The 17,003-nt window shown below is 42.9% G+C and overlaps 1 protein-coding gene across 6 annotated transcripts in view; it reads left to right on the plus strand.

Moving 5' to 3' along the window:
- Window positions 1-929: 929 nt before the first annotated feature.
- fndc5a (fibronectin type III domain containing 5a) overlaps window positions 930-17,003 on the plus strand; it is a 96,468-nt gene continuing 80,394 nt past the window's right edge. For all 6 annotated transcript variants that reach the window (XM_078423124.1, XM_078423119.1, XM_078423122.1 and 3 more), the window contains exon 1: window positions 930-1,313. In XM_078423124.1, coding sequence (XP_078279250.1) covers window positions 1,235-1,313 — 79 coding nt within the window. In that variant the 5' untranslated portion in view covers window positions 930-1,234. The remainder of the gene's footprint in view (window positions 1,314-17,003) is intronic.

Raw genomic sequence — 17,003 nt, forward strand, 5'->3', positions numbered from 1 at the left:
ACCTCCCAGCCACATCCAACACCTATCACATCAATTTGAAGAAGGGTCATGACTCAAATTGAGGCCCAGCACCATTTGTTACATTTTACCCACCAGAAAAAGAGTCATTCTGTTTACTCTGTTTCCTGTTAGCCAACCTGTCTCCTATCCACCTTAACGTGTCACCTCCTGCACCAAGTTTTTTGCAATCTTAGTAATTACATAGAAATATACTACATCTGTCCAGAAACCTTAAATACAACTTTGGCCTGTTATTGCCATTGAGTCATGGAGCATGGAAACAGGCCTTTCGGCCCAACTTGCCTATGCCCACCAACATGCCCCTTCTCAACTAGTCCCACTTGCCTGCTTTTGACCCATGTCCCTCTAATCCTACCCTATCCATGTACCTGACTAAATGTTTCTTAAATATTGCGATAGTGACGCCCATTACTTACATTGATTGCGATTACCTTACTTTTGGGAAAGACTCAATTATTTTATTAACCTTATTTTATTTAACTGTACTCGCTCCAAGTGTACTTTGGGTAGAGGTGCAAAAACCTGAATAGGACTTCTTTATCCCAAATGGATTTTGCAGAAAACTTTTCTTACTCCCGCCTCCGCACTTTGACAGATTTCGGCATTAAAAAAAAACGAACTCGGGTTACGAATTGTTGAAGCTTCAACAACTGAGCAAAGGCTCAGTTTGGGTTTGGGTTTGTTTTGTTTTTTAAACCATCTTTGTTCTGGCGGGTTTTGCGCTTTGATTAGCTGCAATAAAGGAATTGCAAAGTTGGGTGGATCAATCATTTCACAAGGCAGCTGCGTTAAGGTGATCAATTGGCCTGCAATTTCCTGCATTCCTCGATAGCTGGCACGCTCCGCCCTCCATCTGTACAACAAGTAGACGCACAAACACAGCCGCCGATCATTTGCGTTGGAAGCAGGGGACGCGGCAGCTTCTAGGAAACGATTGCACTGGGCTTTTTGGGGCGAGATTTCTATTGCAATCCTTTCCGTGGGCTTTCTCTCGCTTTCTCTATTTGCTGGCAAGGACACGAAAAAACAAACTTTGCGGCCGCTGTCTGTGATTGTAACGCGGCTCTGTCCAAGGTGCTGAAATGCGGTCTGGTTTCTCGGCTGTCGGGATCGCCGCTGGGAAGTTATATTGCAGTTTCTAGCGCAATGGCACGTGAAAACCTCCACTTCTGATGCCCAGTTGCTTCCAGGATGCGTGGCAGGGTTTGACGGAATGGGCCGTTTTCTCCTGTATATAAAACCAACGGTGCTACTGGTCTTCGGCTATTTCAACATCTGCCTGACCACAGCAGGTATGTCAAAGTGAGTTTGTCAAGAGATGTCCTGCTCCATGTATTTAAGTCGTTTTCTTTTTAAATTTTTTTTATCTACTAATGTTTTTAAAACGGGTGGCGGCATTGGATAATTAGTCTTGGACCAGGTTGGGTGTCGACATGGATTATTCCGAAACAGGTGTCAATCTTGCTAAAACCAATCTTAAACATAGACCCTTTGTTTAAAGGAAACTTGTAACGAGGGTTGATCGACCTTAGAAAGAGTTGGTCCGTTTAACGGCTCTGTTTATTTTCCTACCCCATGCCATTAATCCATTAAAGAAATGCTGCCTGCCTAGATCTGCACATCGATGAACATATGTCGCTGTACATATGTTGTACTCTTTATTGCAATGGGAAGCAGACGGACTACCAAACCTCTGTGTGTTTTAACCCGTCACTGACCACGGCGTTTAATGCTGCAGCAAATTAGAATACCGTTATTATAAGGTGGGCTCGTATTCTTTCAATTTCTGCAGAAATAAACTAGACTTACTTGTGCAAACGTGACCCTGATCTGTGATAGTGCAATATAATTTGAATCTGCAACAGGGCATGTTGGTATGAGCATGTTGCAGAGCTTTCCATCGGAGGACCTTTCAGATAGTTAATGCACCAAGCTCTATTAGAAGGAGTCAAACGTTGAAGGGATTGGATTGTATATAACACACCTGTAATGAATTTGCTCATATGCCATATGTCCAGTTCAACGTCCACATATTTTGTCAACAGGGCGCTTACAACTTAAGCACATGTGCATTACGGTCGGGCATGCACAATTTCAATATGGTTTTAGGAAGAGACAAATATCAGAAGGGAGGGATGCAAAGATAATCTACGGTACCTTAAGTTATTACATTTCCTATTATAAATCGCTCAAGCCATATGCGGTAGCCGAGTTGCCGCCTGTATCTGTACATCAGAAATGAATTGTTGCGGCGGTGGTGCATTCTGACAATGTAATGAGGAGTGCAATACAACAGCATTCTACACACAATTGCCCATTGCAGCATGTTGCATACTTTGCGAGCTACCTGAAGCGGATATTTGCCTGTGGTGACTGTCGGTGGAGGTTGTAGCATAACAATGAAGGGGAAATCAATGGAGCATTACCTGTCTGTTATTTCCAATGCATTGCGGAATATTAAATGGCAAGGAAAACAAGGTTAGCAATCTTGCAGAGTAAGAAGCGAGAAAATGCGAGTGAGTCTGGGGTGCAACGGAAGAATGATAAGATGGTTATTATTTTCAGGAGTTTACATCTCTAATCAATGAAATATAGATTACATTTTAATATAAAGTTTCCTGATCACAACCATCCTGATACTATCTTCTCTAAAATAAACTATTGCATGCAATGGTAAATTATTTGATGTGAATTTTAAAAAAAACTTTATTCAAAATGTAAATTTAATACAACCAAATATGAACATGTTTGAAATACCAATTTTAACAAAGTACTGCTTCACTTCCTGACTTGTATTGATTTTTATCACCGAGCTTTGAAAATAAATGGTTCAGATTTCTAATAAAAGATGATTTATCATGGCACATAGCCTCAATATCCCAGTGGACAGCAGGGACTATGTACTAAAAAGCACACTTCCACTTGATAGGAACTAAGTGAAGAAATATTCCAAGTATATCCGAGTTACTATTTCTTGTTATATTAAAAAGGAGTGGATGTACTTGCCTGGTTTGTCGTTTCCAGTCTTTCTAATTTGTGATAAATTCCAACACAGCCTTGAAAGGGTTAAGACCTCGGGCTAATCTACCATAACATTGGCAATGCTTTAACACAGGATAGATGCCAAGCATGATCCCTAACCAGTTATTAATTCCCTAAATGATAATAAAATGACTTCCACAGCAAATCTGAATAAAATCATAATGGATCATTGGTGAGAAAGAGAATTGACTGTGACATGATCTTTATTTTGCCATAGAATATGACTAAATGAAATTATATGTATTCTGTAACAATGGGCTTCATTGATATTTTTAAAAATCCAATCACAATATATTTTATTTAATTAAAACCAGCATGAACCTTTTTGCCTGTGGAGTAAAGATTAAAGACAATTATAATAGCAAAACTCAAGATGAACAATTTAGTGTGAAATTTATAAAACGCTCTTTCAAATAAATTTTATCTTTGAATTGCAGTAACTGGGTATTGCCGTTTTTATTGTCGATTCCATCGAGCATAGAACATGAATATTGTTTGGTGTGTCAGCCAGCTAAATAATCAGCAATGCAGTAGACCTGCTAAAGCAATGAAACATTTGTCCATAACAGTGTTAATGCACCAAACCCTATCTGGGATTTCCACCCTTATGCTGACAAAATATGAACACCTAACACAGCACATGATGAAGATTGTGCTTTAATCAAAGCCACATTAAAGAAACTGAAAGCTCCTAATTCCATAACCGCCATGTTTGCCGTTAAGTTAATCAGTATGACATTTTACGTTAAAGATATTGCATCCACATTTTAAAAATATTCTCCAATTGATAGAAATAGTTAGAAAATAGTTATTTTAAGATCTCAACCATTTGCTTCCAGGAATTAAACACTTCAAATATATAGAGGAAATCTGAAATAAAGACTGTGCATGCTGGATATATTCAACAGTCCAACAACATTTGGCAAGGGAATGAATATTTCAGGCCAACAACCTTCCATGGACCTGAACTGTTCATTTTCATTCTTTACTTCCTAAATGCTGCCTGACCTCCTGAATATTTCTGGTATTTTCTGTTATTGATCATTTACTGTGATCAACTCCGGGACTGCTTGGAGTCAGCAGACTGGGCAATCTTTCAAGGACTCGGCAACAGACCTGAATTAATATGCCACTGTTGGTACAGACTTCATAAGGAAATGTGTGGAGGAGTGTTTCCTAATCAGAAGCCTTGGATGAACCAGGAGATCTGCATTCTTCTGAGGACCGGATCCCAGGCATTCAAGTCTGGCCACATGAAATCCAGATATGACCTTGATAAGTCCATCAAAAAGGCCACAAGGGACTTTCGCTCTAAGCTGGAGGATGAGGCAGATGTTCGGCAACTGTGGCAGAGCTTGAATGCCATCACTTCCTGTAAGGCGAAATCAGGGGGCAGCTCAAGCGACAGTGAAGCATCACTCCCTGACGAGCTCAATGCGTTCTACGCATGTTTTGATGGGGAGAACGCTGATGTGTCTTTCTGAGCCACTATACTCTCTGATGGTATCACAGTCACAGAAGCCGACGTCAGTAGATCCTTCGGTGGGGGGGTGAACCCTCGGAAAGCGGCTGGACCTGATGGTATACCCCGTCGTGTTCTTAAAACCTGTCTATACCAACTGGCTGGAGTTTGTGCGGACATTTTCAACCTGAGGTCTGAGATTCCCACCTGCTTTAAGAGGGCATCAATAATACCGGTGCCCAAGAAGAGTAAGGTGACGTGCCTCAACGACGATCGACTGGTGGCACTAAGGTGTTTGAGAGGCTGGTTATGGTGCTTATCAACACGAACATCGGCCCGCTACAATTTGCCACAACAAGTCAAGTCAATTTTATTTGTATAGCACATTTAAAAACAACCCACGTTGACCAAAGTGCTGTACATCTGATTAGGTTCCAATGGAAAAAAAAATGAAACATACAGTAGCACGCAAACAGTTCACAGCGCCTCCTCAATGAGCCTCAAACGCTAGGGAGTAGAAATAGGTTTTGAGCCTGGACTTAAAGGAGTCGATGGAGGGGGCAGTTCTGATGGGGAGAGGGATGCTGTTCCACAGTCTAGGAGCTGCAACCGCAAAAGCGCGGTCACCCCTGAGCTTAAGCCTAGACCGCGGGATAGTGAGTAGCCCCAAGTCGGCCGACCTGAGGGACCTGGAGTTAGAGAGGGGGGGTTAGAAGATTTTTGATGTAGGGGGGGGAGTGTCCATTTAGGGCTTTATACGTGAATAGGAGGAGCTTGAAGTTGATTCTGTACCGTACAGGGAGCCAGTGGAGAGAGGCCAGAATCGGGGTGATGTGGTCCCTTTTACGGGTACCCGTCAGGAGTCTCGCTGCAGCGTTTTGGACCAGTTGCAGGCGGGACAGGGAAGATTGGCTGATCCCAGTGTATAGGGAGTTGCAGTAGTCTAGGCGGGAGGAAATGAAAGCGTGAATGATTTTTTCTGTGTCGTCGAATTGGAGGAAAGGTTTGATTTTAGCTATGGTTCGAAGTTGGAAGAAGCTGGCTTTTACCACAGCGTTGACTTGCTTATCAAATTTTAATGCAGAGTCAAATATCATGCCGAGGTTTTTGACATGCGGTTTGACTAGGCAGAATAGACTTCCAAGACTGCCTGTTATCAATTTGATGGAGTCGGGGGGGCCGAATAGGATGACCTCAGACTTGCTCTCATTTAATTGGAGGAAGTTCTGTGCCATCCAACATTTTATGTCCTCAAGGCAGTGTGAGAGGCTGTTTAAATTTGACTGGTTGTTGGGTTTCAGGGGGAGGTAAAGCTGAGTGTCATCGGCATAGCAGTGGAAAGAAATGCCGTGCCTTTGAATGATTTGGCCAAGGGGGAGCATGTATAGAGAGAAGAGAATGGGGCCTAGGATGGAGCCTTGTGGAACTCCGCAGGAGAGGCTAGCTGGAGCAGAGGAATAACTGCCTATGTTGATGGCGAAACTCCTATCTTTGAGGTACGAAGCGAACCAGCTCAGGGCAGTGCCATCAATGCCAACCGCGTACCGGAGACGGTCAATAAGGATGGTGTGGTCCACTGTATCGAACGCTGCGCTGAGGTCGAGAAGGAGCAGGATTGCACAGTCGCCGGTGTCGATGGCGAGAAGCAGGTCGTTGTGTACCTTCAACAAGGCAGACTCTGTGCTGTGGTGGGCTCTGAAACCTGACTGGAAACTTTCCAGGATGGTGTTTTGGTGCAGGTAGGGCACTAATTGGTTTAGAATTGCCTTTTCAAGGACTTTTGACAGGAATGGCAGTTTGGAAATGGGTCTGTAGTTGCTAGGCAAGGTGGGGTCTAGGTTAGGTTTTTTCAGTAGGGGCTGGACCACCGCGTGCTTGAAACTGGTTGGAACAGTGCCAGTGGCCAGAGAACTGTTGATAATAGAGAGGATGCTGGGACCGGCTATTGCAATGACATCCTTCAGAAGGGCAGTGGGGGCAGGATCAAGGGGGCAGGTTGCAGGTTTCATAGCGGAGACAAGCTTTGCAAGGGAGGATAGAGTGACGGGTTGGAAGCAGTCCAATTTAGATGAACAGACTAGTGAGACAGCTAGGTCACGGGTGGGAGGGGAAATGTTCATTCTAATATTCTCAACTTTGTTGGTGAAAAATTTAGCGAATTCTTTGCACTTAGCAGGGGACCCAACTAAGCTGGTACTGGGGGCGGGACATATGACCGAGGTAATTGTTCTAAATAGGACCTTGAAGTTATGAGAGTTTTTGGAAATAAGGTCGGAGAAGTATTGTGCTCTAGCAGACTTTACTGCTTCCTGGTATTTGAGAAGATTGTTTCTCAGAATTTCGAAGGACAACAGGCCAATGGAGGATGCGATCTCACTGGCTTTCACCGTTGTTGGACGAATTACAGATGGTGATGAGTCTGAGTATAGAAGTGAGATTGACCAACTGACCAGCACAACAACCTGGCTCTCAATGTCAGTAAGACCAAGGGATTAATTGTGGACTTTGGAAGAGGAAGGATGAGGACCCACAAACCTGTCTATATCAATGGGACGATGGCGGAGAGAGTCAAATGCTTCAGATTCCTGGGCGTGCATATTTCTGAAAATCTTTCCTAGACCCGGCACACTGATGCAATTGTAAATAAAGCCCATCAACGCCTCTACTTCCAGAGAAGATTGCAAAGATTCGGTATGTCAGAGATAATTCTCTTGAACTTCTGCAGGTGTGCAGTAGAGAGCATGTTGACTGGTTGCATCGTGGCCTGGTTCAGCAATTTGAATGCCCAGGAATGAAGAAGACCGCAAAAAGTTGTGAACACTGCGCGGTCGGTCCATCACCGGCTCTGACCTCCCCACCATCGAAGGGATTTACAGGAGTCGCTCAAAAAGGCAGCCAGCATCATCAGAGACCCACATCACCCTGGCCACACACTCATTTCACCCATACGATCTGGAAGGTACGGGAGCCTATAAACTCTAATGTCCTGGTTCAGGGACAACTTTTTCTCTACAGCCATCAGGCTCTGGAGCATTACACTGTCCAATAAGCTCTGAACTACATAGGCTATTATTGTCATTATTGCACTATTATTGTATGTAAGAATTTCATTGTTCTATCTGGGACATATGACAATAAAACACTCATGACTCTTGATGCTTGAGTAACCTTTACATATTGAAAATATTTCCTTAGTTTTACACAGTATACATTTAGTATACATTTTCTGGTCAGTAGCAAAGGGAGGATATCATTGTCAACCACGGAGATACTTCCCACAAAGATTCAGAGGTATCTTTGGCATAAGTTCTTCCTTCTACTTTCTGGTTGTTTCCAAACATTTTTTTGTGGAATACCCAAAACCACAAAGCTAAAATAAAACCTACAAATGCTGGAAATACTCAGCAGATCAGGCAGCCTCTGTAAGAAATCAGGTGTAGCGCCTGGAGAGTATTTTCAATGAGGAGAAAGCAGAGGGGTTAATGAAGGGAATTCCTGGGTTCAAGACTAGTGCATGTACAGGCAGAAATGGTTAATGCTGGAGCAATAGTGATCAGGAATATGCAAGAGGCCAGAATTGGAGTCCTGCAGAGACCACCGAGGTTCGTAGAACAGTAGATAAGAATGGGTAAGATCAAAAAAAGAATTGGAAAGCATGGATGTGGAATTTAGATCAAAACATGCTGGCCCAGATGCTGATCCAATTAACAAGCAAAAGTCTTGGTAGAATGGGACTCCTTATCAGAAAGAAAATGGGCAACAGAATATTTGACGGACTGAAGTTTGAAACTAATCAAGATAGCATTCAAGGAGATAAGATAGAACAGGAATGGAGAGAGGTGAAGTCATGAAGAGAGAAGTGAGGAGCCTTGTTGATGGAAAGGTGATGGTGTAAGAAACTAAGTTATTAATAAAAATCACTAAGCAAATATAGTAAAACCCCAAGACAAGATTTTAACTAGGTGACACTTTCATCATTGAAATAATTGATCCTCTGAAACATACATTTTATGGTGGTTTGGATTTGGTTGAATATTCTGTCATTTTGCTATATAACCTCTGGCAAATCTGTACAGAAAACTATGTCCCGATTTGCTTGTTAAATTATTTCCTATACATGGCCAGCTGAGCTGGTGGCCGAGAATTTTGTTTATTTTTGTGCTGTTATAAATGCAGCATCATTAATTTTCAGTGCGAATGTCCACAAAACATTTGCTTACACACATCACCCGGATCCATCAGCCACAGGAGGCCAGAGCAATGCAATCAAATTTACGTAGCTTTAGGTTGTATGGATCTCTAAGAGAATTGATAACAACACGAGAAACTCGAATTTTGGCCAAGTGCCTGCCTTCTTTCATTCGTTCTCTTATTCCTCTTCCTTTTTCTTGCTTGAAATATGGACCTACGTTGGACCCATGCATGTTAAATACAAGCATTCCAACATAATGCGTCAATGTGTAAGCTCTGATTTCTAATGACTGATCTGCAGTACATTGTGTGGGCACACACAAAACGTAAATAACAGGTTTGCCTTGATTCCGGCAAGGTAAATAAAATGATGTCCCAATGCTCTCACACCCAGCTGTAAGCGTTTTAACAATGATTACAGAGTAACTGAGAGCCTGGGTCACGTCTATAACAGGTGATGCTGCTGGGACTGTCCTGCCAACAAGCTCTTGCCTATTGTGACTGGTGTACAAGAGGCTGAGAACCTAGAGTATAAGTTCCCATAGCTAGCTGAAACTTAATGTGCAAGCTGATGTTTTATTTATTAAAAAAACTTCTTCAATTAATGTTAATTAATCTTCCCAAATACAGTTGAAAATTAGTAGACTGTAGAAACAAAAAATAGTAGCATTAGATGGCCCTTCGGCCCTTCAAGATCATTCCATATGACCATCGCTGATTGCCCATGACTGTTCCTCTCTCTCCCTTGATTCCTTTAGTCCTGAGACTTGTATGTGGTCCTGCTTGAATCTATTTAATGAGTTGGCTTCTGCTCCCTTTTATGGGAGATCCTTATGTTAATTTGTTCATATCTTTTGCTTTCTCTAAATAATCGTGAATTAGATAGTTTGGCCTGAACTAGTTGGTTTACTTTCAGGCTTTGGCAAAGACGGAGGTGAAAGAGAATTCTCAGACTGAAGCAACTCAATTGACTCAACAGGCAAGTCAAAGAGTTTGCTTTTCACACTTTAGAAAAGCACTGACTTAGGGATGATCAGCTCCTGGTTCATGAGGCACTAATGTGATTACAAGATGGCCGTGCAGAGATTACAACTAAAAGTTGACGTGCAGCCGAAAAGGTGCATCTCAGGATTGTACCGCGGCACCTCAATGACCACTTGATCAGGGAGCCACATCTCAGTGGGTTCCAGTGGGGGTGAAGGGAACTAGTGTGTGAGGACATGGGCCAGGTCATGGATTTGGGATGGCAAGTTGGTGGAAAATTAGAGTCAGAGAGCTTGTTTCCTCTGGCTGGGGTATCTAGAACTAAAGGGTGTGTTCTCGCAGTAAGAGGGTGGCACATTTAGGATGAGATGTGGAATCGTTTCTGCACTTAGATTGTTGTAAATCAATGGAATTCACTGCTCTAGACTCTATTCAAGGGTGAAGTCAGTAGACTTTTCAACACCAAGAGAAAATGGTGATTACACAAGACACTGGGGATGAGGTGCAAAATGAACTGCAATCTTACTCTGTGTGAAGAACACGAGGGTCAGGTTGAATGAATCCAGCTTGCTCTTCCTGCATTCTTACAGTTTTCTGGATTTATCTTTCACTAAGGAAGCCTGCAAGCAATTCTCCACTGTTATCGTGCTCACTGGACTGGTTTTTATCTGCATTGAACCATCTTCTAATTTAGATGCAAATCATATCTGCTGTGTTTCAGAAAGTCTCATAAATTTAGTTTAGTTTAGAGATACAGCGTGGAAACAGGCCCTTCGGCCCACCGAGTCTGCGCCGACCATGGTCTCCCGTAGCCTAGTTCTATCCTGCTCACTAGGGACAATTTACAGAAGCCATTTAACCTACAGACCTGCACGTCCTTGGGATGTGGGAGGAGACTGGAGCACCTGGAGAAAACCCGTGCTGTTCACTGGAAGAATGTATGAACTCCATACCCATAGTCAAGATCGAACCTGGGTCTCTGGCACTGTCAGGCGGCAACTCTACCACTGCGCCATTGTGTTCCCCTTAAGATATCCCTGTAAGAGATGAGTTGATGGATCAATAGGTCCATTTCCACTTGGGGGTTTTTTGTATGTGGATTCTTTCATTAAAAAAAGCTTTCTGTGACTCCAACGAGGATGGCCACGGATTGCGGAACTGTTTCTCCGCAGTATTTACAAGTCAACGACAAACTGAACCCAGCATTCCATTACAGTAGCAGCCATGATTGTAAAGTAGTGTTTAAGACTATCTGCAGTGAGGCAAGGAAACAATGATAACCTGCTCCTTTGGATGGTTGAGCTTCAGACTTGCCCTTTAATTAGTGTGACTAACCTTAAAAAGGCTTGGTAAGCTGACCAGATGTCACAGCCCAATGAATTCATTTTATATTACCTGTGTAATTTTCTTTCATTTTTTACATTCCATAAACTTTATCTCCTTCCAGTGTCTTTGGAGCTGTCCATTTCCAAGGGGAAATAATGACTGAGTATCTGTCTTCTGATTACTTTCTGCTCTGAATGCGAACTGCAATACTTTATTCTAGAAGTAGACCATGCATTTAGCTACTTCACCTCTGTGCTCTTCAGAGATGGCTAACTCTGATGGCTTGTTAATTATCAAACCAATGGATTGCATTTGACATCCGCATGGGAATCAAGGGATGGAGAGAGGGAGGGAGATAGAGACAGAGGGAGGAGGCAGATAGAGAAGGAGGGAGGTTGAGATTAAAAAAAAGAGGGAGGGAGGGAGGGATGGAGGAAGATAGAGGAAGGAAGGGAGATAGTGAGGGATGGAGAGAGATAGGGAGGGAGGGAGGGAGTGGGATAGAAAGGGAGGGAAGGAGATACTTATTTAAGTGCTATTGACCTGAAATGCGAACACAGTCTTTCTCTCCACAGATGCTACCTGACCCACTCACCACTGCTAGCATTTTCTGGTTTTATTTCAGATCACCAATAGCTGCCAAATGGTATTTTGCTGTTTTGTGAAATGTGCACAATATTTCTTGAACTGGATTTTGCAAGCAAATAAAACTGACTAGAACAAATCCAAATGTAAAGAAATTAGAGATATTTGAAGCTCAGTGGTACAGGCAAGGAAGACAATTAACGGAGCAGTTTTACAACCTTTTCACTGAGTTGCAGCAGCGGGAGGTTTCAAAAGGCAGCCCTTGGATTGGTTGAGTGATCAAATTTGGCTAATTGAGCAGCTAATAAAAAGAAGCCAAGGTGTAACAGAGTGGCCGTTGAGGGAGAGGCTGTGAGTAGGGGCAGTGCTGTGGTCACACGGTCACATGTTTATATGTTCACATGTTTATACGTTCACATGTTTATACGTTCACACGTTTATATGCTCATAAGTGATAGCAGCAGAATTAGGCTATTCGGCCCATCAAGTCTATTCCGCCATTCAATCATGGCTGATCTATCACCTAACCCCATTCTCCTGCCTTCGCACCATAACCCCTGACACCCGTACTAATCAAAGGGTTGTGCTATGAGGGTAATTAAGTGCTATGTTGAGGGTCAGTGTAAGGCTTTGGCTCAAGAGGCTTTGGCAAGGAGGCTGAGCAGAGGAGGACGCACAGTAAAGATAGTCTGCTGTTTCTTGTGTGTGATTGCTGTTCTTTTTATTCCTCTTGGTGTTTAGAGCCAAGGTGTCAGTGGTGCATGGTGTGCTGCCCTGGAAGGTTAGATTGCATGGGAACCAGTGAGAGCTAGCCGAGAGGATAGTGAATTGGCTTCATGGAAGGAAGCAGAGAGTGATGATGGATGGTTGTTTTTTGGACTTGAGGCCTATGACTAGTGCTGTGCCTCAGGGATTGGTGCTGGGCCCATTGCTGTCTGTGGTTTATATCAACGATTGTGCAAGGTGTTACATTTTGGGAAGTCAAACCAGGGCAGGACTTTCACATCGAATGGTAGGACCCTGGGGAGTGTTGTAGAGCAGATGGATCGAGGAATGCAGGTGCATTGTTCCTTGAAAGTGGTGTCACAGTTATATAGAGGGGAGTCAAGAAGGCTTTTGGTACAGTCATCAGCCTTCATCAGTCAGACTATTGAGAATAGACATTCGGGTGCTATGCTAAAGTTGTACAAGACTGTTGGTGAGGCTGCATTTGGGGTATTGTGTTCAGTTTTGGTTACCCTATTATAGAAAGGATATTGTTAAGGTTGAACAATTGCAGAGAAGATTTATGAGGATGTTGTCTGGACTTGAGCTATTGGGATAGGTTGGGCAGGCTAGGACTTTATTCTTTGGAGAGCAGGAGGATGAAGTGTGATCGTACAGAGGCGAATGCACACACAGAGTCTTTTACCCAGAGTAGGGGAATCAAGAACCAGATGACATAGGTTTAATATGAGAGGGAAAAGATTGAATAGGAACCTGAAGGGCAACTTTTTAACAAAGATAGAGAGTATATGAAATGAGCTGCCAGAGGAGATAGTTGACGCAGGTACTATAACAACATTTACAAGACATTTGGACTGCATTGTGGATAGGAAAGGTTTAGAGGGATATTGGCCAAACATGGGCAGTTGGGACTAGTGTAGTTGGAGCATCTTGATCAGCTTGGCAAGATGGGTCGAAGGACTTATTTCCATGCTGTATAAGCCTATGACTCTATGACAACATAGAAACACAGAAAAATAGGTGCAGGAGTAGGCCATTCTGCCCTTCGAGCCAGCACAACAAAGCAAGCTTTCTCAAAGAGTTAATTATAGTACTGACTGTTACAAAATAGTACAGTTTGCAGGACCAGTAGACAAATTAGGTTTGTTGAAAATTAAATTGGCAACAGATATTAGATTTTGTTCCATGGAGAACCAGACTTCTGGGAATCCAGTTTTAGGAATCCAGATTATTTCTTGCCCTTGACTCATTTTAATTAGTTGTAGCAAATGAAATTAGGAATTTTAGTGTAGCAACAGAGCACTTCCGAAAATCCAAAAGGACAATAGCTTGAGCACAGAACATTACACCACAGGAACAGGCCCTTCAGCCCACTACATCTGTGCTGACCATGTTCCAAACTAATTAATCCCATCTGCCAGCACATGGTCTGTATCCCCCCATACCCTGTCTGTTCATGGGTCTGTCTCAATGCTTCTTAAACATTGCTATTCTATCTGTTTCTACCACGTCCCCCTAGCAGCACGCTCCAGGTACCAACCACTCTCTGTGTACAAAAAGTCCCATTGCATTGTAAATCTCTCAAACTTTCGCCCTCTTACCTACAACCTATGCCCATGTACATATTTGACATTTCCATTCCCGAGAAAAAGAATCTGAATACCTTGGAGAATCCATTGGCTAGCAATGTATCACAAGGTGGTATTTTGTCAAAAACCCATTTACTAAATGTGATCAGACACTCAGTCAATCAATACAATGCCTCTGAAATTTTATTCTGGATTTTCCAGGGACATGATATAGGTACATCTGAAAGGCAGAAGTGAAATCACACCATGCACAGTGTTCGTTTTGCCATCATTTGGCCAAAGATGTTTCATGCATTCAACATCAGCAAATGGTGCGCACACACACACACAAAAGCCACCCTTAACTAAAGAGCTAAGCCGTATATTGATGTAGATTAAAGGGACCCAACGTCACTACACCAGTCTGAAACCTTGGCAACTACCTCTTCCCCCCTCTCCCATCAGGCAAAAGATATAGAAGTATGAAAACCTCCATATTCAGGGACAGTTTCTTCCCAACTGTTATCAGGTAACTACATCATCCTACCACAACCAGAGAGCAGTCCTGAACTACTTTCTATCTCATTGGTGACCCTTGGACTATCCTTGATTGGACTTTGCTGTCTTTACCTTGCACTAAACGTTATTCCCTTACCATGTATCTATACACTGTAAAAGGCATGCAACAAAAGCTTTTCACTGTGTACCTTGGTACACGTGACAATAAACTACACTGGAAGCAGCTATCCTCCTTCAGGTAGGTTCTCCTTTCAATGTTTTTCATAGTGATTGCTCCTAACCACCAATTCTACTTTGGACTCTATCCCAATCATCTCATTGAAACCTGAGAAAATGAGAAGATATGAATTAGGAACAGGTGGAGCCCACTTACCCCCTCCATTCTCCTCTCCAAACCCTGCTCTGCTATTTAATGAGATCATGGCTGATCTGATTGTAACCTCTAGTCTACCCCTTGTCTAAGTTATCCCTGCATGACCCTAGTTCCCATTTCTCTTCTGTTCACATTATCTTCACAACCCACTCCATTGTCCATCCAAATATGATTATTCCCTGATGTTTCTCCCCTGATTCAACCTCACTCCCTCTGCAAGTTTGGCAATGGTGTACATTCACAAGTACAGGGCCTTTTACTCTGTGTTCATGACTTCAAAGCCTGTTCTATCATGTGTGATACCATTGCAATAGAATATCATTCTTATGTGCCTCCCCTTTAACTCTGCAGCAATCCAACCTGATACCACTTTAACAGTGGGGTGATAATTTTCAAGATGTGATTTTGTAATCGCTTGGCCTCACTCTCCTAGGCAATGGGATTTGAGTCAAAATCTGCAGTGTGTTTTAAACGACATACATGATCATCTGAACCCAGTGAATTGACTTAATGCAGGTGGAATGATATCTAGCCGATGTTTACAAGTCAAGTCAAGTCAAGTCAATTTTATTTGTATAGCACATTTAAAAACAACCCACGTTGACCAAAGTGCTGCACATCTGATTAGGAAAAAAAAAAAAGAAACATACAGTGGCAGGCAGCCAAACACAACGGCGCGGCCATCTTGAACAAAATGTTTAACTAAAGCAGAATGGTGTCCCACGGCCGCAAAGGGAGTAGTTCAATGAACAGACACCGGTTCTTGACTTGACCAGTTGTAGCCCCAAGCAACAACAGGAGCACAGACACTGCAGACTCTCAACACCATGGACGTAGCAAGGATTCAGTTTTTGGTTTTGAGCATTCCTCCTCCAACGATCATCATGTCAGTGTGCAACTGTGTCCCACCTACCAACAACAGGCAGTTCAGGCTAACCTCTCTCATCTTGGAGAGGTGAGAGCCAAATTTATCTTTTGAAATTCAATTCCAACTATGTATTGGAAAAGGAAATTCTAGTTGCAGAACTGAGACTTAGCTGTGACTACTGGAGTAATATCCTGTCCAATGATATAAAGTTCTTGTGGAAATGGGCTCCATTGCATTAATTCCCAACTCAGACTATGGATTAAAATATGGTATTAATGTGTGTCAAACTGTTTCATGGCTTTCGTTGACTATCTGTTCAATAAGATATTAATAAGAGAAGTGACAACCTTCTATTTAATTCATTTATCCTTGCTGATTTGCACATGGTCAGTTCACATCTTGGATTGCTTCTGTGGACTTTCATTCTTTTGTCAATCTTTCATTGTAGCTGTAAACTCATTTTAATCAACATGTGAGTCCAGGAATTTCCAGCAAGGCCACAGTGCCAACAGTGGGCACAGTGGCACAGCGGTAGCATTGGTGCCTTACAGCGCCAGCGACCCAGGTTCGATCCTGACCATGGCTGCTGTCTGTACGGAGTTTGTATGTTCTCCCCGTGGCCTGCGTGGGTTTTCTCCGGGATCTCCGGTTTCCTCCCACACCCCAAACACCTACGGGTTTGTAAGCTAATTGGCGGGATAAAATTGTAAATTGTCTCTAGTGCGTGTTGGATAGTGTCACTGTGCGGTGATCGCTGGTCTGCATGGACTTGGTGGGCCGAAGTGCCTGTTTCCACGCTGTATCTCTAAACCAAACTAAACTTTTTAAAAAGCCACTGTCAGTAGATCCTGAGGACCAGCCTCAAAATGACCCACTTAACTGTCGTCAATGGCTTTAGAATGTCATTTTAAAACTGCTCACAAATAAATGTCAATTATAAGTAAAATAAAAATAATTTTAAAATGGTTAAATCCTGGAGCTTAATTAAAAATATTAATTGAAAGTAAATAAAAATAGGTAAACGTCTTACCTGCAGTGACTGGTTTACTCTCAGTCACCATTCCCATTCAATCATCGAATGTGTCGTTCTGCCTTGGCCAGCCAGCTCAGGGCTGCAAGGAAAATGGTGGCGGCAGTTCTAGTGCACTGCTTCTGGACTCAATGTAGGCCAACATTGAGTCCACTGGTGGAACTGGCCAATAGGTGCATCAGAATCTGACCTCTAGCTCACCTCGGGACACGGGGTTTGTCAGGATGAGCTGAATGGTACCAGCGGCACCCCAGAATTGGCTACTAAGGATAAGTATAGTCTGGGTCTACAATTACTCTGGAGAAATC

This window comes from Rhinoraja longicauda, chromosome 27, assembly GCF_053455715.1.
Source record: "Rhinoraja longicauda isolate Sanriku21f chromosome 27, sRhiLon1.1, whole genome shotgun sequence".
Lineage (NCBI taxonomy): Eukaryota > Metazoa > Chordata > Chondrichthyes > Rajiformes > Arhynchobatidae > Rhinoraja > Rhinoraja longicauda.